Source organism: Bombus impatiens, unplaced genomic scaffold, assembly GCF_000188095.3.
Source record: "Bombus impatiens unplaced genomic scaffold, BIMP_2.2 scf_0102, whole genome shotgun sequence".
NCBI classification, from domain to species: Eukaryota; Metazoa; Arthropoda; class Insecta; order Hymenoptera; family Apidae; genus Bombus; species Bombus impatiens.
The window spans coordinates 531,087-558,642 of NT_176521.1; the positions used below are offsets into that span (position 1 = coordinate 531,087).

At 34.2% G+C, this 27,556-nt stretch overlaps 1 protein-coding gene across 9 annotated transcripts in view; it reads right to left on the reverse strand.

Moving 5' to 3' along the window:
• Positions 1–150: 150 nt before the first annotated feature.
• The window catches only part of LOC100741415 (SLIT-ROBO Rho GTPase-activating protein 1), a 42,542-nt gene continuing 15,136 nt past the window's right edge, over positions 151–27,556 (reverse strand). For 4 of the 9 annotated variants that reach the window (XM_012394903.3, XM_033318536.1, XM_033318537.1 and 1 more), the window contains 12 exons: positions 10,370–10,553; positions 9,555–9,720; positions 8,766–8,990; positions 8,131–8,259; positions 7,025–7,255; positions 6,411–6,686; positions 5,559–6,154; positions 5,145–5,366; positions 4,987–5,057; positions 4,724–4,904; positions 3,565–3,838; positions 151–1,590 (listed from right to left, as the gene is read on the reverse strand). In XM_012394903.3, the coding sequence (XP_012250326.1) occupies positions 565–1,590; positions 3,565–3,838; positions 4,724–4,904; positions 4,987–5,057; positions 5,145–5,366; positions 5,559–6,154; positions 6,411–6,686; positions 7,025–7,255; positions 8,131–8,259; positions 8,766–8,990; positions 9,555–9,720; positions 10,370–10,553 (3,581 nt within the window). In that variant the 3' untranslated portion in view covers positions 151–564. The other 5 variants (XM_012394906.3, XM_033318538.1, XM_033318540.1 and 2 more) reach the window with 4 other exon arrangements.

The following is a 27,556-nucleotide window of genomic DNA, read 5'->3' on the forward strand; positions in this document are numbered from 1 at the left end:
TACAAATCGTCCAACGTACAAAATCATCTGGCTTTTTTCTCTCTCGCTCTCTCGTTCGCGCTTTCTCGCTCTCATTCTCTCGCTCTATCGACGAAAAACTACTTAATCTCGAAATTATATTCTTTTTTTTGTTTTTTCTTTTTCGATGTATTTTTCTCGCTCACACATTTCTCGCATCGTTTTTCAATCATCGCTCGATGACTAGAAACATCGTTTCGCGGGTCATTTGGTAAAAAAATTATGCGAAAATGGAAAATAGTCGTAGAAAAAATAAACTCGGCCCGAGGACAGCATCAGACCTTTTATACGCAACGTTCACTGGCTGAAACTAAACTCACGTGACCCGTTCCATATCAAGGAACGATGCTGTCCGGCTTTCCTTTCTTTTTTTGGGTACTGTAACTAACACACTTCGTGTCCTTGCGATTTGGGCGGAGTAACTGGTCAATGGAAAGTCAGTGGCAAATCTACGCGTCTGGAAATCTTACTCAAACACGCATGGGTTGCTGAAAATAAATATTTCCTCGCTGCTAAAAACTTCTCTGTAATACCCTGGGTTAGCAATTAATTGGTTTGTTCGGCGCTCTGCGCTTGCTTCTCGATTTTCCTCGCGAGCTCAGGACTCATGTGCGGATGTGGGAATGGTAACACCGGTTTTCTGAGAATCGTTGGCTTCACTTTTATCTGCGGCTTGAACGAGGACACCTGGCTGCCGCCTGTTAGGTGCATATCTGCAAATTTCGCCACTATCTTCGGCGTCGAACGTGGTGGAAGAGGTGATCTCAAAGGCATCGAATCCGAGATCTGATTGGAACTTGTCGACCTAACAATTTCCTCAGACTCTTGTTCGGGATCGTGTTCGGTCTCCATACGTTTTAACTTTGACGCGTCAGGATTCGACTTGGTATTTTTCTTTAGAGTGCATTGGTTCTGTTTAGCGAATCGTTCTGCAGCTGTGCTCATGTCAGGGGACTCGGGACCGCCCGTTGGCGATGTGGCCGCTTCAGCACGAGATGGCTGAGTTGGCGTCTCTTCGTCAGAGCTGCTTAGACTGCTCGACGAAGCAGACTTTTTACTCGCATCCTGTGCCGATAAAGGCAGATCCATTACCAAATCCGGTGTATGTTTCTGACGCATTTCACGGAATTCTTGGGAGGCACGGAAAATTTTATGATTAGGAGGCGCAGGCGGGTTCAATTGCGTTTGCGACGTCGCTCGTCTTTGCCAAAGTTCTCGATTCGCAGAAAACGTCGGCTGTTCCTGAGGTTCTTCATCTTGAGAGATAGTATTGCTTGTTTGAAGAGAATTCGCAGTTTGCTGCACAGTATCACCCATGCTTTGGGATTTCCAGTGTTGTTTTCTACTTGTTCCACGCTTTGATCCGCCGTCTAGGCTCATCAAGGAAATACGTTCTGCTTCTTCGCTAGTATCTTCGTTGCGTTGTTGTAACGACTCGCTGAAATCTGATATCTTCTCGTTCTCACCATTATTACTAATAATAACTGGCGTTGTGTCTGCACGATGATCAGAAACGAAGACATGCTTCTCTTTTTCTGGTGTCGATACCTTTGCTACTCGAGATGCACATTCCTGAAAATAGTTGAACAATGTGAAACTATTGTAGATTGTAATATAGACGTTTAAAGAAGCATTTATGGTGAAATGTTTTGTTACGTAGTGAATGGGAAACTAGTGACGCTCTCCAAATTACCAACCACATTTGTTGCAATGAAATGTAAATTATTTTCTGTGTTGTTATTGCGTATGTAGTGCCCTGGAATTTTGTTACAAATTGTTATTTTTACAATTTATGTCTATTATATTATAAATAGCTATGGTAAGAACCTACTACTTTTTAATTGAACAAAATCTGTTTAAAAAGAATCATCGAACTAAATCCCAAATAGATAATAAGTATAACACAGAAAATTTTTCATTCTCTAAAATAAATGATATATATTATAAAAAGAAGAGAAAAGATAAAATTATAATACAGTAAATAATAATGAGAGATATATTCTAATTTAGATGATTATTTTTTAGCGGATTTTATAAAATAATCTTGAAAACGGTTCAATTTAATTTTAGTGACTTCCACAATTTTTTAATGTAGATAATACCTACATGTTTATTTTATATTTTTACAGAAATATAAGTCAATTAAAAGTTGAAATCAAATTTTTGAATCTTCTAATTTAGAATATCTCATAAATTGATCAGGAGTAATTTGCAGGTTTTAGACGCGTGTGTACAAGAATATGAAGGTATAATATTTATATAAATGATTAAAGTGGATATCTGCATGCATTAATACGGGAAGAAGGAAATGAATAAACACAAGTGCATAAGAACAATATTCATACCAAGGTAGAATTAAAAACTGCTCGTAAAACTGGCAATGAGTAGGATGAATACAAGCAGGCAAACATGTAAACGTGACAACAGCCTTGCACTGATACCTATCTGTCTAGAGATGCCAACGACGAAGTTAATTATTAACTGATCTGGGTGGGTGAGACACTTATTTACTCACCTCAAGCCAAAAGAATATCCGCTGGAGAAGTAGGCTCTGCGAGTAGCATTCCATTTTGGTTTCATCTATAGACTGAAATTGTTTTACAGAATGCTAGGATTCACAAACCAACTGAACTGTTAAACAGAGGCACTCCTTCAACGAAACGAAAAACACAAATGACAGAACCACACGACACTTGGCAGCAGTTTTATCGAACAGTTTTTAGTCCGTTTCGCCCACTACCTATGTATGTGAAACTTTTCTTGTCAACTAAAAGCTGACTAAACGTATATCTGGAAAAACCATCCCAACTATTAACATCGAAAGTCGTAATCAGTACAAAAAATGAAAAAAAAAGTACATGACGCAAGACAACAAAAAGGATACAGGCGACACAAGACAAAGAGACCAAGGCACATGCAGCAACAAACATGTATATATTTCTATTTTATTTACAAATATATCATACAAATGATTACAGCTAATTGAAATAGTACTATTTCGAAGTAAATTAAACTTAACAATAGCCTTAGGTTCATGTCTCCTATCTTATGAACTTACTATAGTGTGAGAGAAAATCTTCGAATCTTAAAAGATCACAGATTATGAACCCAATGAAATCTATCATAAAAAATCCAGCGACCCTTCTAAAGTATAAAAGAAAACAATAACGTTACTGGTTCTTATAAAATTTCCATTATATTTCCACAAAATTTCCGAATTAATGTGGTTATTTATAATCTTATATCCATTTGAACAAACAAGAGACTTTATAACAGATTTATGGTCCCACGACATAAAGCGATGCTGCTTTTCTATTAGATGTGTGTGGTGTACAGGCAACAAGTCTGCGTCTTTAAAATGTGCATTCCAATCTTTCGCTGCTACTGCACTTAAGAAAGACGAATTACAGCACAATAGCCATGCACTTGTGCTTAAAAGTTCAAAAATCTTCCGAGTGCGTCGCAGAAAATGTACAAGCAGACGAATGTATGAAAAGAAAAAAAATCGAACAAGATATATTAATACTAAACGGTAGTTTCCAGTACCTCTCGACTGATGATTGGTTGTGCTGAGATGCAAGGGGCATTTGTCACGACTGCTGGAATAACACCACTGTTACTGCTATTGTCTGTTGTGATTATATTTGCGGTTGACTGCACGTCGGACGTAGTGTTAGAGGGCCAAGTAGTCGGATTTCCAGACGGTCCCATCAGCGGTGAATTGTTACTTGAAAGAACACTATCGGCAGAGCTTGAAGTCCTTCTTCGCATTGATTCTTCACTAGACGACTTCAGGAGTTCCTTTTCACGTTCTTCGTCCCTGAACAAAAGATACAAGTATTTTTATAAAATGAAGTTACATAAGGAAATAGGCAAGCAGAGCTGCATGACAAGCATTCCTGGATCTATAAAGAAACTTTTTGAGTCTGGAAGAATTATGCAATGAATTATAATAAATTTCAACGTAGATTTAACAAAACCTAAATCTTACAACAAGAATGTTAGAAAAATCCCTCCGCAATATGTATATTGCTGTCGTGGAGATTACCAACAGCTTAATGTTATAAAAATGATGTTAATTATCAAATGTATCATTGAGCATCTAAATAATATTATTTGTTTTGTAAAGCATATGTTATAATATATATGGATATTGCGTTAAAACAAGCGAAATTATTCCAATGGTGTATGGTCAATTTAACGAATACTAAATATGTTAATGAGCATTTAGTTTTACGTCTCTACCTACCGCTCAAGGAATTCGTAAACGTTTGTGAACCATTTACGTGGCCGGTGGATATAAGACTTTATACTGAATAATCATGCGAAAACGAAAAGGATTTGAAAGCAGTGGAATTAATCAAGTTTCCGTGCTTTCTTACTCCATATTTAATTCTTTCCATAAGAAGTCATATATCCCATTTTGAAAGAATAATATTTCCATAAACAATAATCATATGACAAATCAGATATTCACATGGAAAGAACTAAAAAGGAAAGAAGATACATTCATCAAAAGAAAATTATATTGAGGAAACATTTCTAACAGCGAAATCTATAAAGAAGCTTTTCCTTTTATCTTAAAAAGCAAGCATATGTCATCCAAATTTCGTTCCCTTTGGAATTGCTAAATTCAGCCACTAGGTTCAACAGAAGACATTCTCGAAGGAAGTAATTCACCACTGCGTGATTAAGTCGCACTTACTTTATCTTGATCATAATATATTTATCGGGAATAAGCCCCTCTCTACCGGCCAAGGCACCTCGCCACCAGTCATTACTGACTTGTGTGTACAGAGTCAAGGTATCTCCCTTTTTGAAGCTTAACTCTCTTTCGGACCTTGCATTGAAATCGAATTGCGCTGTGGCTTCGAGGTTTTCCGATTCTGGGAATACACAAAACGAACGTAGATCGCGCTGTTGGATTCCGAACAACTACACAACTATTACATATCTGGTTTCACTCACCATCCTCAGATGGATACACTTCGGAGTCCATGTCTTCCTGGACCTGGTCCGTCGGCGAATCTCCCACGTCTCTGCATTTATTTTCATAAAAAAACATAAATTGGTAAATTATGGATAAAATATTCTGTCAGTATAAGATAAGATTACTATATACTTACACGTCGTCAGGTTCTCTACTGATGTACTTTTCGTATTGAGTACCTCCAATATCTTCTGGAAATATTTCTTCACAGAACGTGATAATGTTCTTGATGAGTTCGTTCACTTGGTTCTGGTATTGTACTTGATCCTTGTCTTCTGGAACAGGTACCAAGGTGGGGCCGAAGCAAATTGCTAAGTTGTAGGGATCCATCATGTTTTCATCCGAAAATTCTGAGAGGCTGTTAGTAAATAAAGAAAAATTTTGAATAAAATTTAAAGGGATTTCTCAATAATTATCTTTTTAATCTTTTTGAAGCAAACGCGTAAAAAATATTAGAGGCTATAAAAAGCAGTTTTTTTTTGTTTAAATTATAACATGAAAATTCTTGCTATAAATTTTACTTAACTGGTAATTTATATAATGTACTTACTGATTAAGAAAAGCGAACAAATATCGCATCACTATGACAACTGGTCTTGGAAGACTGGAAATCAGTTCCTTCATCTTGTTAACAAACTCTTGTTTCGATTCAAGTTGTGCTAATTCCATTAAATGTTCGAAGTAAATAATAGGAAACAGTGGTTCCCTTAGTTCCCTCAAATAGAGCTTCAACACACCGGCTACGCTGTTAATGTCGGACGCATCAGTGACGTCGGCCAATGGATCTTCTCCCCTTTCGAACCATTCCCGGAAATTGTTAATTTCTACCTGGGAGCCCGAGACTCGGAAAATACCTTGATGATGAAGACCATATAGATTGATCACTCTAATGCAACTTTTCATGATTAAAGGTATCTCTTGATTAGTGCTTTCCAAATATTCTTCCAATGAGCCACCGAATAACTTTGGTTGGCCGTTCATCTGCAATCTACCAATTCGTTTTCTCCGAGCTTGTTTTTGCTTCGTTGTTGATATCGATGGATTCGGGCTAGCAGTCGAGCCATCTAACAGGCTTTGTCGAATGTATTCTTGTTTTGCGTCTAACCTAGCTATTCTTGATGTTCCAAGAAGGTATTCCCTGAATTTCTGTAAAAATGTTTCAAACTAGTATTACTAACAATAAGTTTGGTAATAGCTAGTTAAATAACAAAAAATTAATATTCTATATACTCTATTTATTCTATTAATCCCTAATAGCCATTCTATAAAAAAGGCCTTTATTACCCTAAGGATTTTCCTTATTCCCAAATTTATTATATTCATATATTATTATATTTAACCCCCCATTCCATTTAATTTTTCATTATCTGATTGAGTAATTATTTTAATCAGTCGAACTTACCGTGAGGTAGAATTCTTCAGTTTCCTGTCTATCTGCTCTGAGCTTAATTTGCACAGTTTCTGGTGGCCTGGAGGTGGGAACAGCATTCTCACCAAAGTATCTGGAACAGTCGTAATCTTTCGCGGTTAACATCTCCAATAGACTAGCTTCTGCTGTCTCCAAGGTTTTCCAAACTTCTTCAGATTCTGTTCTCAAAGATGTCAGTCTTTGTTGCAATTGGGACAATCTTTGTTCCATCTCAGCGTGTAACAATTTTTGCAGTTCCGGTTCTGGAGTCTATGAAAATAAATTGCAAAAGATAGATTAATAATTAAAATATGTTGAAAGTTGAAAGTATCATTTGCACACGTTTTCACTAGTTTTTATGTATATGAAATGTAGGATATATCTCCAAAACTTAATTTTTTACAAAACCTATTTTTTAAAAAGTACAAAACGCACCTTTTTTAAGGTTATGTAGAATGTTTCAAAACATGAATATAAGAATAAATTTAGAATATAATAATAATTTTATTACTATAATTACATCAAGATTAATCAATTATAATTCTCTCATGATTTAAATCGTTCGAACGTGATCAAATGATGATTAAAGAAAAGAAGAATTTTCATACTTCAAGTACCTCGTCCCCTCGTTGACCTTGGAATTCAAACTTCTTGGGTATCATGAAAGCAGAATGATGAGATTCTAAAAACCTCTGTTTATCCGCCCTCGAGTCTAGAGCACCAACACATGCTGCCAATTGTTCAGCACCGGATTGCAGCGAACGTTGCCTACCTTCCTCTGCGCTACAATGCATCAGCAACGCTCTTGCAATGCAATTGTGAAATCCGAAATCCATACACTGAAAAAATACCGAGAATATTCAGTCTTTAGGATATCTATAATTCTTATCCTATATTTGTATATTACAGTAAATAAAAGGACGAGAACATTTTCCATGCACATATATGAATTTCTTTTATTATAAAAATATAAAAGAAATAAATTATTATGAAATAAATAAATATTTCTAGAAAAATTTGCACAAAATTGGAATGGAACTTGAGAGACTGGAAGGACAATGACTAGATCTTTATTGGAACAAGTGAATGCAATTTTTTCAAGGAGATTTATTTATGTACATCTTACTCAACAATCATTTAACAAAGAAACAATTAGGAAAGGCGATTAGACCTTTCAGTTGACTAAACCGATTCACTGACCCATTATTGAGTCACGTGTACGGTATCGAGAAGCCCGTTTAGTGCTCTCTTAAGTCATGTTCAAGTTACTGCAATTAGTTCATAGATTGCGTGTCAAATATGCATTCGAGCATTTTCCACATTAAAGCTTTGCACTGTTAAAACAATTAGCGCGGAACGCAGATGTACAGTAGCGTGATGCATGCAATAAGTTTCCTTCGAGTTGCTAAATATATTTTGTAATAATTGTTGCAACGTTCTACGTTTTATGTTATTGGGTAAAAGTTTTAGATCACTGATCCATATAATTGTATTGACTTTTGATATAATAACAATTTTTCTATTGGTTTGCATTTGAAAATTTTTGTAAATTGACCAGAAGCTATTTCCAAAACTAGTATATCATTAGAAGAGTAGATATAACAAATAAAGCAGCAAGCTCCAAATATTATCTTTGTCTTCCATTCATCAAAATATTGTGATTTTTATAGAAGTTATAAGGATTTTGCTCTTTTCTTTGATTATTAAAACTTACATCGATGAGATCTGATAGGTCGTCCACAAAGTACTTGTGTATTGTCGTATTGGATGCCTCCAGACACAAAATGTACTCGTTTCTTGCTTTCAACGCCTTTAGCTTCGCCTCTTGATACTTGACCTTCCTCTGAACAGAATGAAAAGTATACGTGATAAGTTCAATCAATTTCAATCAATACCGTCCTTTTATCCGTGGTATTCATTTCTGACAATCAAAATCCCCGAAACCTCCAACTTTTGCCGCACCTCTTCGATCCAACAAACTTAGGCAATCGCACAATCTACCCTGCACGAAGTTCCCCTCTAAAACTAGTAATGGTAAGGCGTGAAATTTTGACAGGGAGATGAATGAAACGGTGCTTTATTCATCAAGAGAATACATAGATAGCTGGTGGCCTCGGTTCACGTATCCTCCGTGTAAGAAGAACGTGGCGGAAATTGATACTCGCGCGTCTTGAAGTACACTCGACCTCGCCAGGGTCAGAAAAGCAAATAGAAAGAAAGGTAGAAAGTAAGAAAAGAGAGGTAGAGAAAGGGACAGAAAACTGAAGAGAGAATAGAGAGGATCGAGAAACACGGGCGAGTAGCGAGAGCAGCCGGCGGCTTGGCCTTGATTTCACATCGCCAACCTACCTTGTTCACTTCCTTTTCCATGAGCTTGTATTTCTTGCTACGCGCGAGCTTCTCGGGCGGGGCATTCGCCACCTCGAGCTTGCTGCGTTGTTGTTCCGCCACACGAAGCTTCGTTTCCGCTTGCCGTGACCCCGTCTGGTATGTCTGATACGTTTTCATCGTGGTATGCAGCTCGTCCAACACTCGAAGGATCTCCTCGTGCGTCTCGTAGCCTATTTCACGGCACTGAAATCAATCGGATTGAACGACCGTCATTTTTAATGATTCCTCTGATTATGCATATCCGTTCGTTGATATAAGCATCCCCCCAGACCAACGCCGAGTACATATATTCATGGCGGTAGTAAGATTTGTAGATGCGTATGTGTGATATTTTTCATATGAATATTTTACGTTGATCTAGTTTCTTCGACGAATAGTAAATAATGTATTCCTGATAAAAAGGACATAAGTGGGCGCACGTATTGTTAGATACTTTTATCAGTTTGGAGGAGCTCCAAAGTGGGATGTCTCGGACTTCAAGTTGCAAATATTATTTATAAATTGATATCTAGAGCTTTCAGTTGGAATATTGTATTAAAATTACATTATAGTAACTATTCTCTATCGCTTTCTAATCTATAGTAAATACTGTATTGATAAAAGTTAATGTACAAAAGTCCTAAATACTTCAAACTGTATTTTTCCACGTTCCTCGATCGTATAATATTATTTATAACATTGCATAATTGCAGACAACAAATCGTAAATGTATTTTGTAGGATTCCAATGGTACTGGCTTATACTCACACGCTTGTATATCCGTTGAACATCTTCCATCACCTGATTGAGACGACCGACGAGATGTGTGCTGTACACTTCTGAAAGAGCCGCATGATCTCTGCTTAAGGACTTGGTCTCGTTGATAAGTTGTTGCCAGCAAGCATAACTCGAGAATAGGGGCCAATGTTCTCGCCTAGGAATTGTTTGCTGTTAGCTTGATCTGCTTACTTCCGACCATTACTACTTTATCACCAATCTACGCATCTATCTATGTACTTTAATAAACTATACTATTCAAAACAATTAAATGATCGTTCCCCGTGTTGTTACTTTGATCTGTGTACCCACTCGTTCTGTTCGTAGACTTTCTGATAACACGCAAAGTCAATTTTTATTATCAGACTGCAGATTTTTATGCATTTCTACAGTTTTATATATTTTATAATAAATTTTCTACTTCGAATATTTATATATTTTTGTGTATCATATGCATTGCGTACATTTTTGCACCTTCAAATCTCCCATAAGTGTATAAAAATCCGCAATCTATTTATTACAAACTATCTGTCTATCAAACCTGTAGGACTTCTTTACTTCTGTTTGCGTGGTTCGTGAAATAAAATGTACGATAATGACACACACTTAATTGTTTTGAACAGTATATTAGTTATGGAGAAAGAACCCAATAGCACTAGATTATTATTCTTTGTTCATTCAGAAACAAATAGTCTCTTAATTTAGCAAGAAGGAAACCAGTACTACGTATATATGTAGATAATGTAATGATAATTTGAGATTGTTAAAAACAAAGTCTAAAGAGAAGAAAGTCTAAAGATATGTACTTTTGCTTTTGCTCCTTGTGTCTGAGCTGTATGCTTCTGGCTAACTTGTCGAGGGACTTGCTGTAATCGAGCTCGAGCTCGGCTCTCCTTCGAAAAAAATCCTGAAGCTCCGCCACGATGGCGACTTGGGCCTCCATCCGGATGTCGAGACATCTCAGCTGTTCGTTCAGCTGCAACCGTATGTCTGAAAACAGGAACACGCCACGAATAAAGACTTTCTGCTGGTTCGTTCGTTTTTCGTTAATCGATCGATCGACCAATCCCGTTTATCGCAACCGCATTTCGTGTTACGAACGTATTTGCTACCTTGAAACGTCTACATCCAATCTTGCTTTACTTTTTATTTTCCACACACCTGCTGCCGACTCTTCAACTTTATATTTGTCGCAGAGATAGTACATATAAAAGTAATAACAGAACTTTATATAGTTTTATAGTTATTTATACTTTTATCGATTCAACGGGTTGGTTTGTGGTTTGGTGGATTCAATGTAAAATATACAAAGTAATTCCTTAGTAAAATGAGACCAGATATCTAGAACAACATATTTTTATACAATATGTGCTTTCTTAAAAAAAAAGATGAAGTTTTTTCATTCGCTCTTTTTATATCACGATTTCGGAATTACATCGTATGTTATACATATTGCATGGTTGTTATGAGCTTGAAAAATGTATTGTTATAAGATTTTAATTCTCCATTATTTTTGTTTTGTATTAAGAATGAGTATTGAGAAAAACTGTGGGATTGCTAAAAGATACTAAAAATAAGTAAAAACAGAAATATCATGTACACGTGCATAGATGGTATTCTTTAGTATTACTATTTATCCTTAATTGCAATAGTTGAGGGGGTTTTATTGGTGTTCTAATAGGATCGCAAGTATAATGCGAAGTGACCTTCAAAAAATAATATAAATAAATATCATAAAATAATAAATTTCATATTTGTCTGCTTTGTTGCAATTTCTTAAAGGTCATGTGGTATTAAACTTGTGATTGTATTACCCTAAACATTAAAATTGTAAATTGTTGTAAATATCTGTGTTTTTATAACACTTCCTACGTAGAACGATATCTCAGACAATCTCTTTTAATTTTCATTCAATGATCATTCAATAATTCATTCTGACCTTAAACTCCAATTTACATAAGAATCTACGGATGGCTATTTTTTATTTATTCTACAACTAAAGCAAATGAACGATACTTCAAAGATGAAGTTATACAAATTGAAAAACGTCATGTCTCTTCAATTTATCGAAGCAAAAAATCAAAGTTGAAGGAGAAAAGAGAAAAAAAAAGAATAGCAATTTAAAAGCAGCTGAAACTGACAACCTGTTTCGTTCTATGTATCTGATGCGAATAAAACTCTAAAGTCTAGACTACCCCTGGATGGTTTGCATCTAATCATGGATCAATGAGGGTCATTGTAACGAGTTCATTGAAGAAAAGGCACCCTTCGCAGAGGATTAAACGATTCTTTATGTGACTTTCTGAGAAACGAATGATACGAACAGTCGAATAAAAAACGGGCGCGTAAAAGCTATAGTTGTTGAGAGTGCAGGACTTCTAAGAATAAACGATATAAATGATAGAATTATAAAATAAAATTTTTTTCTAGTAAAGAAATATGTAAATTCTATGCGTGACAAAGTAAAAAAGTTATAAGAAAAAGCTTTTACGATCATTTATTTTAGCTTTTAGACTATGACCATTAATGTTGACTAGGGGGCAATGTATAAGTAAATAAAATCAGGCAATACAAGAATTTATTTCGTCATTTATCTGTAAACATGGTAAACCATGGTGAACTGGAACGAAAATTAGTAATAAAATGTATCATTTGCTGTTCAAATTCCTTCAGTATGGATATTTTAAAATATAAAGAATAATTTAAAAAAAAAAGGGATAAAAAGTTCTAGGAGATATTCGAGAAAGTTTTTAACGTTTTTAGAAACTTGTACGAAGAAACTTGATAGCTGAGGGCATCGGGGAAGTACCATGTGGTGTCGAGTATTTCTGAGAAAGCAAGAAAAAGGAGTAAAAAAAGAAGGAAGCTGTCCATCGTTGATCTTAGGTCATCCCATATGAACTTGCTTAACTTTTTCCACTCGATTCGAGCGTAGGGCGTATCGATTTTCCGTACTTCCGCGGTGTGATTCATTCCCCAAGTGGCCACGAGATTTTCGACCCCGTCGCACAGGGGCTGAAACGCATGAATCGACCTGCCTACGCCCCTAAGAAGGTAAATAAACGCATTTCGTTGCGGGCTGCCAATATATCGGGTGATTTAAAGTAAAGGTAGCATGTGATTTTAGACGCTTGAATTCATCGATGACATAAAATGTCCTTTCAAGCATTAAAAATTCACACGACTTGATTTATCAATTGAACAAGGTTTCCACCTGTTAACTAGGTCACTTTTTAATCGGACTCTTCTATAATCAATATAAATGATTACAAATAAATTCATTTCTGTTACGTCAATCTCAGTTCGTGCAGATGGTGCAACTCGTCATTCGGATTGCCAATCTCTTGGACATAATATTTTCTTTATTTAGAAATTCCCTATCTCTTTGTGATTTATTTTATTCCTGTAATATATATAGTGGAATCGGCAGGTTTTTAAATATGATATAATTTATTCTTAACAGAAATGAAACGAACGTATGAAAAAAAGAGATAAGGAAATTCTAAATAAAGAAAGTATTATGTTCAAGAGATTGGCAACACGAACGACGAGTTACACCATTCTTGCCACGTGCAGCCAAATCTCCATGTGACACCGTGCATTCCAAATCTTCACGAGAGTTCCCCGAATCACTCTTCGCTCGTAACCGATACCCTGGCAAAAACATTCTCTCGATCTCAATCATAGTGCCTGGCTGCTAGAATTACACAACCGAGCGCTAGAATTTCAATAATACGTTTATAAAAAAAGAATAAACAAATAAATGCAAAATGTACGAATAAATGTGCGTTCGTTGAACATATTTATAATGATAACTATACTCTAAAAATTGTTTTGGAATGATGATGTTAATAATTCACAGCCAAACTTAATTTAATCCGTAACTATTGGTATCGTTGATTCGCATAACAGTTTGGGCTTCGTTTAGTTTCAGAGAAGTCTTTCAATTTCAGCGTATGTCCTTTTAATTTGCACTTTATGGTAAAAACGATAAATAAGTAACAGGATGTCTCACGTAACTAGGGCAGGCTAATGTATTTTTAAAATAGAGACGGACAGAAATGTCATAAGGCAATATGAAATGGCATAGAATAAAGGGTATTCTGGTGTTAATTTCATGTATTTTCATCCATTCGTACATTCAAACAACGCAATTGTATCTTTTTCGTTAATACATGACATTTATTCTATATCATTTCATTTCGCCCTACGCCATTTCTCTCCATTTCTAAGTATTTTAAAGTTACATCGTCCTATCTACATGAAACACTCCTCTTTACATCGCATAAAACATGGGATACAGATTGAAATACACGTTTATAAGTATAAAATGGGACTTGGGTAGAAAATTGTTCTATCTGACATGTATTGCAAAGATTACTATCACTTTAACTATTTTCTATATTTTTACGTATTACATACATTCTGCACATTTTTGCATCTTCCATAAACACATAAAAGTCCACGATCTATTTATAATGTTTCTATTTACTTGAAACGAAAGAATATTTTCCCCAACATGAATATTACCAGACAATATTATAAAAAATAAAAGAGGACATATACCAAACTTTAAATCACCCTGTATATCACGGTGCTCATCGATCAGAAACCTCGAAGGGGGAGTAACCGGAGGATGGCGATGAGCGCGTGGCAATTTCCTTTCAGAAACTGTCGGCTCACCCGTTTCCCAACGCATCGTCAAAATATCGATATTTCTACGATAAATTATTTCTACGTTAATAATAGCCGGCGCACTCTTTTATGCTCCACATGGTTATCGAATATTACGTAATCGACCTTAATAATAATAATAACCCGCACGGCGTTACCCGTTCGATTAATGCGTATCGAGTTAACAGTTCTAACGAGCTCCGTCCTGCGTGGATCACCGGTGACCCACGGCCAACTTTTAGCTTCTTTCTCTTCTTCCCTCTTTTCTTTTTCTTTTTTGATGCATAACGCTAGCGCCGATATATTTTCCTTTTTTTAAACATGTTCGAAGAATGAAACAGGTCGTCGTAACGGATATAAAATTAACTTGTTCTATAACGATAACCGATTAACTCTCTGCAAGTGACATGGAAGTTACATACTTGTCTATCTTTATTTTTTAACCTTTTAACTGTTGGAGATAGGTGCAGTGAATGCACTGATGCATATAAATTGAAGAATTACATATATCTAACATTAAAAAATTGCAAAGAGAACAGATCCGATGTGCATAAAATATAAATCTGAATCAAAATTTTAGTCGATACTTTTGCATAGAAAGAATAACAATTTTTTAAACAAGAATAGAACTTATAACAAAAATAGCTGAGCAAATTTTATTTGATTCACTTTTTAAAAAGGAACGTTTATTTAATCGAGTTAGTTATCAATATCTGTATGTTTTAATCAATACCTTTTGATAATACTTTGGCTTTGTTGCATCATTATGTGATTCTTGCTTCTTTCGACAAAGTAGAGTTTAATTGATACAATAGTAAACTAATCATTACTTTTATCATTTCTGCGATCACAGTATTTTCTTGTTTTATTATCTATAATACCCATTAATCGATTAATTTATCAATTGGAAACTGCTGTAGCTGATTATATAGGTTTAGCAATTGAACAATGTGTATCAATTGCGAATTCAATATGATTCAGTTTTTGTAAAGCCAAGTCACCAATTTTTTTAACTTACATTTTTGCTAAGCAATTTTTTTTTTAAATTAACCCGTCTTCCAAAAAATTAAGTCAGTAATATAGATATCGTAAATTTAGCCATCGTATCAAGTATGTGAAATATGTTTAGAAACTCTGAAAAAGATGTTTATTGCAACATAAAGGAAAATGTTGATTTTATAGACTTTCTCCATACCACCTATTACTTGGAATTTTCATATTTCATAAAAGGTATCGGAAATAATAAAGTAGATAAAGATGACTGCCCGTGCGAAAAATAAATCGAAAATTAAACATAATATTCTATACAGTGATATATAAAAATATTATAACTCTTACTACAGAAATTTTTTATGAATGTATTATACGTGTTGTATAGAACATTCTGAAATTTCATAAGCATCGTAATGAAAGTAAGTTAATTATACATTATATTAATATGCCTCAACTTAGTGAAGCTTTCACTAGCACTGATTGCATGTTTAACTTCTGCTTGCATTATAATGTCTGATTTGTTTCAAACTTCATCAAAATAATTGCCACAATCTTCTTTCATTGCAACGCTAATGAAGTTTCAAGGAATTCTTTTAAAAAACCTTTTGTGGTAAGTATTCAAATAATTTCAGTGAACACTCTATATGAGAAGTAATTTAAAATCTGTGAAAGATGTTTATTACTGTTCCAGAAAAATTATAAAGACACTTATACTTGATTGCTCAGAGTGCATAAAAGAGAAAAAGACAGAAGAACATAAATAATAATTGATCCTTCAAAGTGTATAAAAGAGAAAAAGACAGAAGAACATAAATAATTCCTAAAATCATCCCTATTATATAAAACATCGATTTCAATCAGTTTACTAGAATTTTTCCACACTTCCAAATCTAATTTGTAAAATTAAAACTCCCAGTTCTTCTGTTATACATTATAAGAAACACATTAATCAAATCTGTGCACGAACATCATAGATTGTGCCAGGGAGCTCTCACGACTCTCATATGAGGGGTTAAAGTTCATGCAAGACTTCTCGTTTCCTAAAAAGCACATGTCTCCCTATTTATAACTTCCAAACATTCTTTCAACAATCGGATACCCGGCTCACGGTAACGGGTTAGGGGTACACGTGTGGAATAATTGCTTAAAAACGGTTCGTAAACGGCCGTGCCATTTACCTTTCGTCAAAGCCTCCCATTCTTGTCGTCCAGCGAGCTTGAACATTTTTCTCCGTTATCCTTTTCGACTGTCCACCACACTCTGATCTCTCTCCGGTCCTCCGACGATTATTCCTCGTGCCCACAAATCACTTCTCTCTTTTATTTCGTCCAATAATCTGTCTTTTCCTTTCTCACGTGTAAGTTACACGAACACACGCGATATTAATCCGTGTTTTACTAAATCACGAATTCACGCGAATTTTTCTCCAATATATTATATCGCGAAAAAGTCACGAGTTCACCTGAACTTTTCTGAAATATATTATTATCACGAGTTCACGCGAACTTCTCTCGAATTTATCATATCGCGGAAGTCACGAATTCCTGGGAACTTTCCTCAAATTTATTATTAACGCGAGTTCTCGCGAGCTTTTCTCAAATCTATCGTATCACGGAAAGTCACTGATGATCACGTGAATATTTCGTTGAATTAATCGAATCACGAAAACTGCAGGAACATCAACGAGCTAACGTGATATTTCTGAGAATGTTCAGTTTCTGGAACACACTGGTCAAATTGGACCCAGACGCCGTGATCTTTGACATTCTTCGGCCTCGAATGACGAGCTCGCATCTAGATTTCATTGATATTAGACGATAATTATGATATATACGTACTGATAATGACGTTAAGGAGTGAGTAAGGGCGGGCAGGTTAGGCGAAGAAAGCTCGAGATAGACTATAGAGCAACGTGTATCTAATCGTGGGTGGGCTAATACATTTCGTTGCAACGATGGATTGGCAATCTAATCGAGTACCAGCTGGTGGCGATGATATGAGGATAGATGCGTATCGTGAAGATATTGTTGGAAAATAATAGTTATGTAATGGAATGATAAAGTGCCTAACGAAAACATCGTTGTCGTGCTTGTGTGGGAACGAAGAAAGAAATGCTGTTTTTGTATGAAACGTGATTATAGTCATGAACTTGCTATCTATGTATTTGCTGAGAAGCAATTCAAGTTAACTAGACTGTAAAATTGTAATAGTAAAAGTTTGTCGATGCGAAGAAAATTTGTAAATTGAAGTTTTTTAACCCGTTTAAGACTAATGATTCGAATGTCGATTCATAGTAACAATTAATATTCGCATTGAAATCAAAGTTATTTTGTTAGTTTAATAAAATTAATTATAATAACTAATAATTTTAAGAAATTGGAAAGTATAACAAATTAAAACAATACATTTTACAAGAGATATTAATACTGGACTTATATTTGGAATCATGTGTTTGATAAGATCTAAAAATAGATAAGATGATATCGGCTTACAATTTCTTTACCGTAGAATATCTTTTTAGTCAAGAATATATTGAAATAAAGAAAATCGCCATTGATATCTGTATCATATTAATCATCAATTAATAACAAAATTAACACGAAACTTGAGACAACTGGTCCCAAATTTTTGATCGGTAGTGTATGTCGTTTCTACCTGTTTCTGTAGCGAAATTATAAGTTGAATATAAAGTTCAATCAAAAGTAAAAATTATATTCCTCTTAAACGAATGTGTATTATATCATTACTTGCAAGAAAGTGTTTTATGATGCTTTCGCTATGTTATTTGTTTAAGAGATATTTTTACTTTAATGTACAAATTAACACGTATATCTTACAACATTGACATGAACTCTCTATTTATGCAGCTTTTATCTACACTACTTTGCAAACTCGTCGTGGAATATCTGTTAAGTTAAGAGTTTTCCGCTTCAGAACAATTTCGTAAAAGTTCTGCGAAAGAAAGGAAAACAAAACAGTGTACTCAATTTTTCAATTCTATTGTTTCACGAAACGATTCCGACAATTCCATTATCACTACAATAATATGCAAATATTTCGAAACATGAAAGAAAATTCTTAAAATACAGAAGAAGTGGTTCGTATTTTCTAATATTAGATAATATCGCATCATTCATATTTCCAGAACTGTCCCTGTGTTATATTACACGTGGTCCAGTTTATATAAATAGAGATTAAAAACACGAATGTTTAGATAAACATTGCAAAAATAATTTTTCTTATCACAATTTGATCTTAAATATCATATTTGTAATGCAACTTTATTTAAAATTAAGTATTTCTGGGATCAATGGCCTACGATACATACGTGTTGAGCGTGAAACATTTTGAATCGCTTAAACTCTTGTAATATTTCATAAAAATCTTGCTGGGTCTCGAGTTTTTCTAGTTCCGATAAAGTTTCGAAGAATTTTAGATATCGAAACGTATGATGCTGAAACCGATTCGAAATTTCACGGCGAATGAAATATTTCAAACTCAAATACTCACTTTTTGCTATATATTGCCGAAAATATTCCAATTTTTTGTACTTATTACTGCATACATGTATAGGCATACTAGTTAATTGTATCCAACTGTAATAAACTTCATATGAATACAAAATCACTTTGATACTATGAAAATAAAACGAAAATAGAACCTAATAAAAAAAATACGTTTCAGTGACAAATAAAGTTGTGTACAAATAAATATATATTTTTTGTAGCCACTGTGTATGTATATGTATATTAATGTATCCATCCAATAGATGAGTTTACCAACGTAATGTGTACTTAATTCTTTGAAAGAAAATCGAATTCCTATTGCATGCTCTCTAATAGTGTATTATCGTTTCGATGTAAGTAAGTATTGTTATAGGATCAGCAAACCGTAGAAAGGTCTGGTTCGCACCATGTGCGAGAAAATTGAAAGCGCAGTGGCATAAAAATTCTAGCTCCTATATGTTCCCGTTATAGCCTCAGAAAGGATTCCGTTAATAGAATGCAACCGTGAATCTATCTCTTTCACTCGTTCGCTCTGGTGAACGATAAGTTGCTGTGTTGCAAGTTTATGCTTTGCAATTATCGGCCCTGATAGACTGCAACAGATAATGATTGTACGTCGTGCGTCGAGTCCTCAAAGAACACGATCAACAACACCGTTTTCATAGCGTGATGGCCACGCAAAGGATTATTTTTAAAATTCCCGCTGAGGATGGCCTTAATAGGTCGTTTGTAAGACGACAATGACGAAACGGAATGCTGCCATAGATGCGGGTAGTTTATTATTATAATATTGAGAATTTTCTGGGTCTCAACGGGTCAACTTCGAATATAAAAATAGTCGAAAGATTGTGCAAATCGGCTCGTTCGTTTATCGCTAGACGGAGGATGTTTATGCAAATGTATATTTCTTTAGACGATTATAAAATGGGACATAGATAGGAATTTGTTTTATGTTTGGAAAGTTTTGATCGTTTATTTCGCATATATTTTTGGCAAGATAGTAATCAAGTAGAATACTAATAAATAGTTAAACTCTGTATATTTTACTTGAAAATTGATAATAAAGTGGCAGCTGAATGGAAGTTCATCTCGTCTTTAGAAGAGTTTAACTTAGAAGAGTTTAAGAGTTTATACTTTTGTACTACTTAATGCGCTATTAATAAGGATTGTTACAGGTATTTCTAGAAATCTAGATAATCCTCTTCGCGAGACACTGGTATCACTTCTATTTCTTCTCTATTTACAGCATGTCATGTTACATTTGTTAGCATAGTAGGTCAGTTATCGATAAAACAACGCTTTGAGATGAATCGTTTAGAAAGAAAATAAACTAGGAGGAAAGAAAAAACGTTATTAAGCTAATATTAATGCTAATCTTATTGGTAGATTGATAGTTCTGGAAGCTTTTCATGCAATAAAGTAGGCTCAATATATTGTCTATGATTTAATTTTCCATACTTTTATTCATTTTGTTGTTTTATATATATATATATATAGTATTTTTATTTTTTGAAAGAATATAAATATATACGGGTAAAAAAGATATGAAATACATAAATAGAAAAATATTCATTATTTACTATCTCATCTATATACATAATTTTTATGTATTTAAATTTTTATGAATTCTTAAACTCTGTAAATAAAAATAAACATAAAAAAAGATTTTACTCCTTTTATCATCTATTCCTTGGAATATATTTTCAACTTCCGGTATTTTCCAACATATATGTTTTAATAATGTTATAATAAAGACACGATGTTATCATTATTTAAACAGATACAATAACAGGCTAAATTCTATTCAAACAGTGCCCTTTTTTTAGACACTCATCACTGCATACAGTTTCATATAAAAGGAGAAAAGAAGAAGAAAAGCAAAAAAGCAGAACGGATGTGCTGACGCGCTCAGAAGAAAAATACGATTAGATACATAGATGAATTCAGTTCAGGCGTGAAATAGTTCCCACTATCAATTTTCGTCATCTTCCTTCAGGAAACAGCTATAATCCGGCCTAGTTTGTACAATCACTCTACACACGTCAGCAGTGAATAAATTTGACGAATGAACAATCGTCCAATCGATTCAAATTTGTCAACAGAACTGTTTGATCGAGTTACTTGAAACAGTAAAATCAAGTAAAATAAACATAAGATTTAATAAATGAACAGAATAAGAAGACCAATCGAACAAATTCTATGCAAATGAAATTTAAACGTATCTTTACATAAAAATTGTACCTTTACGTGATTGATTCAATTTTTTAAGAAAGAAGACAGAAATATTCGATATAATATCAATAGTATTTTAATACGTTACCCTATAAGAAATTTTCCTTTTTAATTTTAATAAATGAACAAATAAACAATCGCAATAAATGAGTAAAGAAAATAATATTCAAAGGCGAGTTTTCATAAAACTTTATTTTAATGATTGACGATTGCCTTAATGACGATAACAATGGAAGCAGTATTAACGATTAAAATCTATCTTAATAATCAGCATCTGACGATCATTATCCGATAAGTCAGATAAAAAGTACGCACAATTCAATGCAAAGTGACAAAACCTATTAAAATCTCTCTTTCTATAAAAGTTCACCTCGGAAGAGCGTGCTACGCCAACACAAGAACTTTGTCATTATCCTACATTGGGAATTACCACGATCTCGTTTCTAGCCTTAATCATCACCGTGCAATCATTATTGCCTTTGTTGCGCAACAAACAATCGGTTTCACGAGATGTTCGACTAATCATCCTTCCGTGAGGTGTATCGATCATTACTGCGTAAGAACCAATTACTATGACTCTTTCAAACTGAGATTCTTTTTTTTCATATTTTCTGAAAGAATGTTCTTTGAAAAATATATCTACAAAAATCTATGTTCAAATTTTCCAAATATTACAACGAAGTTATAGTCATTTAATAAAGGATGTAAAAGTCACTGGTTAAGTATGCATAGAAAAATGTTTGATTAATAGTTGCAACAGTTATTAGTAGCGATTTGTTATGCAACTTTATATTCTTATGAAGAGAACTAAAGAAATGAAACATACATGGCAATCTATTTCGACTGCTAAAAATTATGATGAGTACTCCACTTTGGATATTTTATATACTTTTGTGTATTGTGTGCATTCTATGTATTTGTGTTTAAATTTACCTTTAAATTTTTCATAGATGCAGAAAAATCTACGGTATAGTTATAAATACAGTTGATCTAATTAGTAAGTAAAATTTAGAATGTTTTGATAATTATGCAAGATTATGTTAACTCTGAGATCAGAAATAGCAAAATTAGATATTGTTTTCAATGATTTCCTTTCCTTTCTTCATTTATCTCTTCTACCTTTCTCTTTTTAATTCTTTTAATCCGCGAAAAATATGAAAAAAGGAGAAAACATCGATAGTAAAACTTCAAAGTACCGCAATTTTTTTAATCGTCTATATTTTCTCGCTTCTGCTACCCGTCACATTCAATCTCATCCTAATTAAGAATTCTTTTGATTCACTCATCTCAATTGAACAAAAAAAGGCAGAATCGTGAAAACCATAAGGAAACTTTCCTTCCAAGCGATAGTATATTCGGAAGTTCTGATTGTTTGCCATTCAAAAAATTTACGAATCTTAATGAAACACGAATAAATACATATATAAAATCTCGTTAAGGAAAGTAGAACATATCGTATGTAAAAAGAAAAAAGGGAAAGGGAACTAAAAAATCTGTCGTACATTACAATAGGCCATAAGTAATGAAGTTTTAATAAGACACCGTAAAGCAAAACCGGAAAGGGAAGTCATATGTCTGACAATAGAAGATACAGAATAAAATTCACGGTTCGGCCGTGGGTTCGTTCGTTCGTTCGTTCGTTCGTCAACGAAGCAAACGCCCACAGTCGATTGAGAGCGTCGGACTGTTAAACACAATTGCCCTTAAATTGAGATGTACTTGTGACTATTCCGTTTCGTTCGACACTGTTCGGATCGCCTCGAATCGGTCCTATGAACATCATGGACCTATGATATCCACCCATCGATCTGGGTCATCCTAAACTCGTTTAAAATCCTGTTTCCAATGAGAAAGTATGCACGAGCATGAGAGACCATTTTTCTTTCGACAGGGGATAGTGATAAAATGATACGAGGAATATAGGTTACACCTGGACTGAACCTACGAGATTTACTATAGTGTTCTTCATGTAAATTATTCCACATTCACCTAGATCTTCCTCTTTCTTTTTAATCTTTTTAGAGTCGATATTTTTTCTTTGGGAAATTCGTTTATGAGAAAAATAGCTTTTTATTAATTGAAAGGGCTGTTGTAATAAGGGTAGAGTTCTATAAATTCATAGTCAATTAATAAATTTTTACTTCTCTAATAAATACAATTTAAACATTGAAGCTGCCTCTTTATTCTGGCAAATACTTTAATTAATTATTAATCATAGAAATATATTTTACCAGGTGGGATTGTCAAGAACATATAATGCACTAGAATTTGAGGTCAGAGAGATTAATAACTTATTAAAGTATAATATAATATATACATAACATCGAATATAAAAGGGATAGTAAGGAAAAGGAAATTTTTGTTTTTAATTTCATATCAAAGTAACGAAGGAAATGTACTGTTCGGATAATGGAAGGTTCGGGATAGAGGAACTATTCAAATAGCAACTATTCGAAGAGTAGGTGAACGGATAATGAATGTTTTACTGTACTTTGAAATAAATATGTCAGCAATTTCCTACAATCATTCGTACAAAAACATGAGATATTTCCGGTAGCGTAGTAAGTAAATCGAGCACGTAAAAAGTTACTCGTTCAAAAGTTTGTTCATTTCAAAGAGAATATGTAATACTCGCCCGGATTTTTCTATTCATAAAAATTTTTATATCGAACTTAACTATTATTGTACTGGTTAAATGTATCCTAAAATATTTGATACGTATTCAAACAATTGTAAAATATAATTATTATTTTCTTTGTATTATATAATAAACAATTGGCGCAATATATAAATGCATTAAAAATGCATTACAATTAATTTATAAGCTATAGCAGACTAAAAGCAACATTTATAGTAACAAAATTACCATAAAAATCTACAAACATTAGTCTCATGAAAAATAAAAATCCAACATTATATTCCTGTTTCCAAAATGGTTCTTGTCGTATATTCAATGATACTAAAAGTAATTCCTAGTCTGTCACTTAAATGATTACTTCGAGTAATTACATACTCGGTTTATCGCTTGAACTTTTCGATTACGCATACTAAGAAAACCTGCAATTAAAGTAGAAAGTAAATAACATTACAAAACTTCGATATACGTAATATACGGGACAAATCTAACCTCCGTATTAAACTCTAATATCGTTGCTTGTCCCGTTGGACAATTAGTATTCCGAAAAATGTGTTCTCGGGAACAACCTGCCACCAATACTAGTTCTCCTTCAATTAGCTGTTCTACGCAAGCCAAGCAATTACTCGTCGAGTTTTTACCACGGTGCCTCGTTCGATTCTATCGCAACAGTAGTTTCGCGACCGGTAACACGATGCTGTTCGTTCGAAACATAAACATATCTTTCGATGACTCAGTAGACTTTTATGCAACGGACGTGGAAAGTTCAGCAGCACACAACAGCAAACAGCTGGTGTCTGAAAAACTCTATTCCTATCACACGTTGTTTACCGTTTCATTCCAGGACGATTGAAACAGGCTTGATTATATTCCTTTTGAGAGCGTTCGACCACTGTTCGAAGAAACTAAACGTTTTAAAACTACAGCGCCACGAAGTATCGCAACCGTGCGAATAACATTAATTTTCACTCTCGATCCGTTCACCACGGATGATGTATTATTAGAAACGCGAGATTCTCGTAAATGTCACGCGTTTCTAATTCGAAACATCATTCGGATCTCCTAAAGCTCCACACGGTCACAATAACACGTATCGATGAACCACTGAACACACCAATCACAAACTCACTCGACGTGTAAAACGGCCTTGTTTTGATTACCGAACTTACGTACACGTGTGTCCACACCGAATACGCTTGTCTAATAGCTGGATACTTCGAGGAACTTTACACGCGAGTTCGATCGCTATAGAACGCGACACGGCTAAGTATCCTTTCTCTCCGTCCATGAAACACAAAAGTTTGCCGGATATCCTGCGACAGAATATACACACGTGCTTCGAACACTGACCGACGTTGCCTCTATTCGGCTAAACCAATGTCGACTGTTGTTTTTTTTTCTACTATAGAGGGGAGACGACACAACGGTATATATACACACTGAGCGAGAGAGAAATCCACGAAAGAAAACTGCAAACCAGTTGTAATACGAACGAGATCGTTTTGTCTGGAAAACTAATGTTATTAAGTTGTCCGAGGTGGTTCTGTTCGTTGTGAAATTATTGAAGATATTCGTATTCGTCAAAATTCGCGTGGTTTCACGAGTGCGATGAAAGGAACGAAATTAACTGGTTTTTACGATTCTTGACGAATCCAGACAAGGGATTACGGACAAATATCGATAGCAAATAACGGCGGCGTGCGGTTTCGATGACCGCGAGAGTATTGCACATTGGCCGACCAGTCGAGAGGGACTTGGCCGCGTGAACTGACCAGTAAGGACAGGCAGTCGTTGCTTTGACTGTCGTTAAATTAACCACAATTACCAGCGAGGCCTACACGCACGCGCCTTCCTCTCTGTACGCCTACTGTGTATATTACCGACGTTTATATGTTCATGTATGTACACACATCCGTCTTAACTTTGCTCGGTCGTGTGCGTTTACACTTGCGCGAACGCCATTAAGCAAACGATATACGGTGATCTCAAACTGCTATTGAATAATGCGACGATTCAGAGGAGATTTATGGAAACGAAAATAGTATGTTCAATGTTATTGGGTCTCTTGAAGACATTTTTATTTCTGTAGTTTCGAAAACTTTTACATTTTTATGAAATTCTAGATTTTATTTTTAACCTTATTAAATTTTAAATAGTAATTTTTTATATTATTGAATTTTAAGTGATTATATGATACTTAATTTCCCACTTTTCATAATAGTTCGATAAAATTAATTTGTACTAATTTATTAATTTAGTAATTTATAATTTGTAACATACGATATAAAGTTGTCAGATCAAATAGCACGAATTTAATAGGAATAAGTTACAATATATTCGATGTAAATTCATAATTGGATGTTCATCTGCAAATTAATGACCGGAAATTAATACCGTGAAAGATCTTGCATTCTCAAACGCATAAGCAAAGAAACATATATCTATTCGTATCACGTGCGCACTCCACGCACAATTACAGATAGCGTTTAATCTAGTTTTCACGAATCGATCTAAGCAAACGTTTACAAACAACTATCTTATACATTCTCTTATCTGAAAAAATTATTTTATTAGAACATACTAAATTAGAACGATAATTGCTAATTTTATACATTCTTTTTAGATTTACATTTATATACATACATTAAAGATTAGTAAACCATTTCTAAGTTAGGAATTATACATACTTAACACATCATATTCATAGTTAATCATACTTTACACATATACGACTGTTTGACAGTGAACATTGGTCCGACATTCTGATAACCAACACAAACATACTCGTGGTTAGGCAAGCGATCTCAAGAAAACCAGGTCATCAAGAAATGCAATTTGATCACAGAAACGATTTACTATTCCTATAAAATAACCAAAGCAGCGTTCATATGTTTATTATTCAAACCTAACTTAATTTTTAATATTTGATGCATTTTTCATGCATTTAAAGATAATTTCATATTTTTTAATATTGATTTTAAGGAAAGAAAAGTTTTCGTTCGCACGGTAAGTTGAATTTCAGGAATTCAGATACCATTGAACAGTGTTTGAAACGACGCAGCGGCGAAATACGTGATTCAGTTCGAGCAGATTTGGGAGGGGTGAACCACAACAATTAACAAGTTAGTTGCCAATTACCACGTTATCGTTCGCGATACCGTCATACGAACAAACACGTCATGCGTACAAAAGGTTGACGACTTTATTGAATTAATTTTTTTCTCTTCCTTGCACCGAGCTGCGCTACCGGGCGAAAAATAAAACGCAAAAAGGAAATGGATAATTTAAATCGTTCTCGAGTTACTTTACGAGCCGCGTTCATTTAAATTCATAATTTTATTTTTTACATGGTGAAGAAATATATTTATTCATTTGTCGAGAATGGAATGTGAAAGTAAAATTTGTTGTAGATTTCAAGGTTAGGTCACGAACTTTAGAAAGTTTAATAGATATTAACCTTTACATTTCGCGCAGGTTAAAATGTGAAACTGTATTCAGTAATAATATGGAATAGTCTATATACTTTTCAAACTTAATACAATTAATATGAAAGAATATATTCAAATTTCAGGGTACTAAAAATCCTAACCAATAGTTTTTCCCAAACGGAACAAAAGACAAAATGGCTGTATTCAGTCAAAGTATTCAAATATTGATATTTTAAAGATCCTAAGCTATACTCTAGCCCGAAAAGAACAAAAAACAAAATAACTACATATTTTTAATTTGTAACGCAATTAATAACAAAATATTTAAATGCCAATATACTGAAAATCCTAACCGGTACTCTTTTAGAAGAGGAAAAACTAAAATAGAAATCGGTACAATTAAATTAAATTTACGGAAAGATGGAGGGAGAAGAATCTTCACGCACGAGTTCGCGCGCACAAATTGATATGCAACGCAACGTTTCTTTATCAACTTCCTTCCTGCACGTATTGAAGGGGAACATA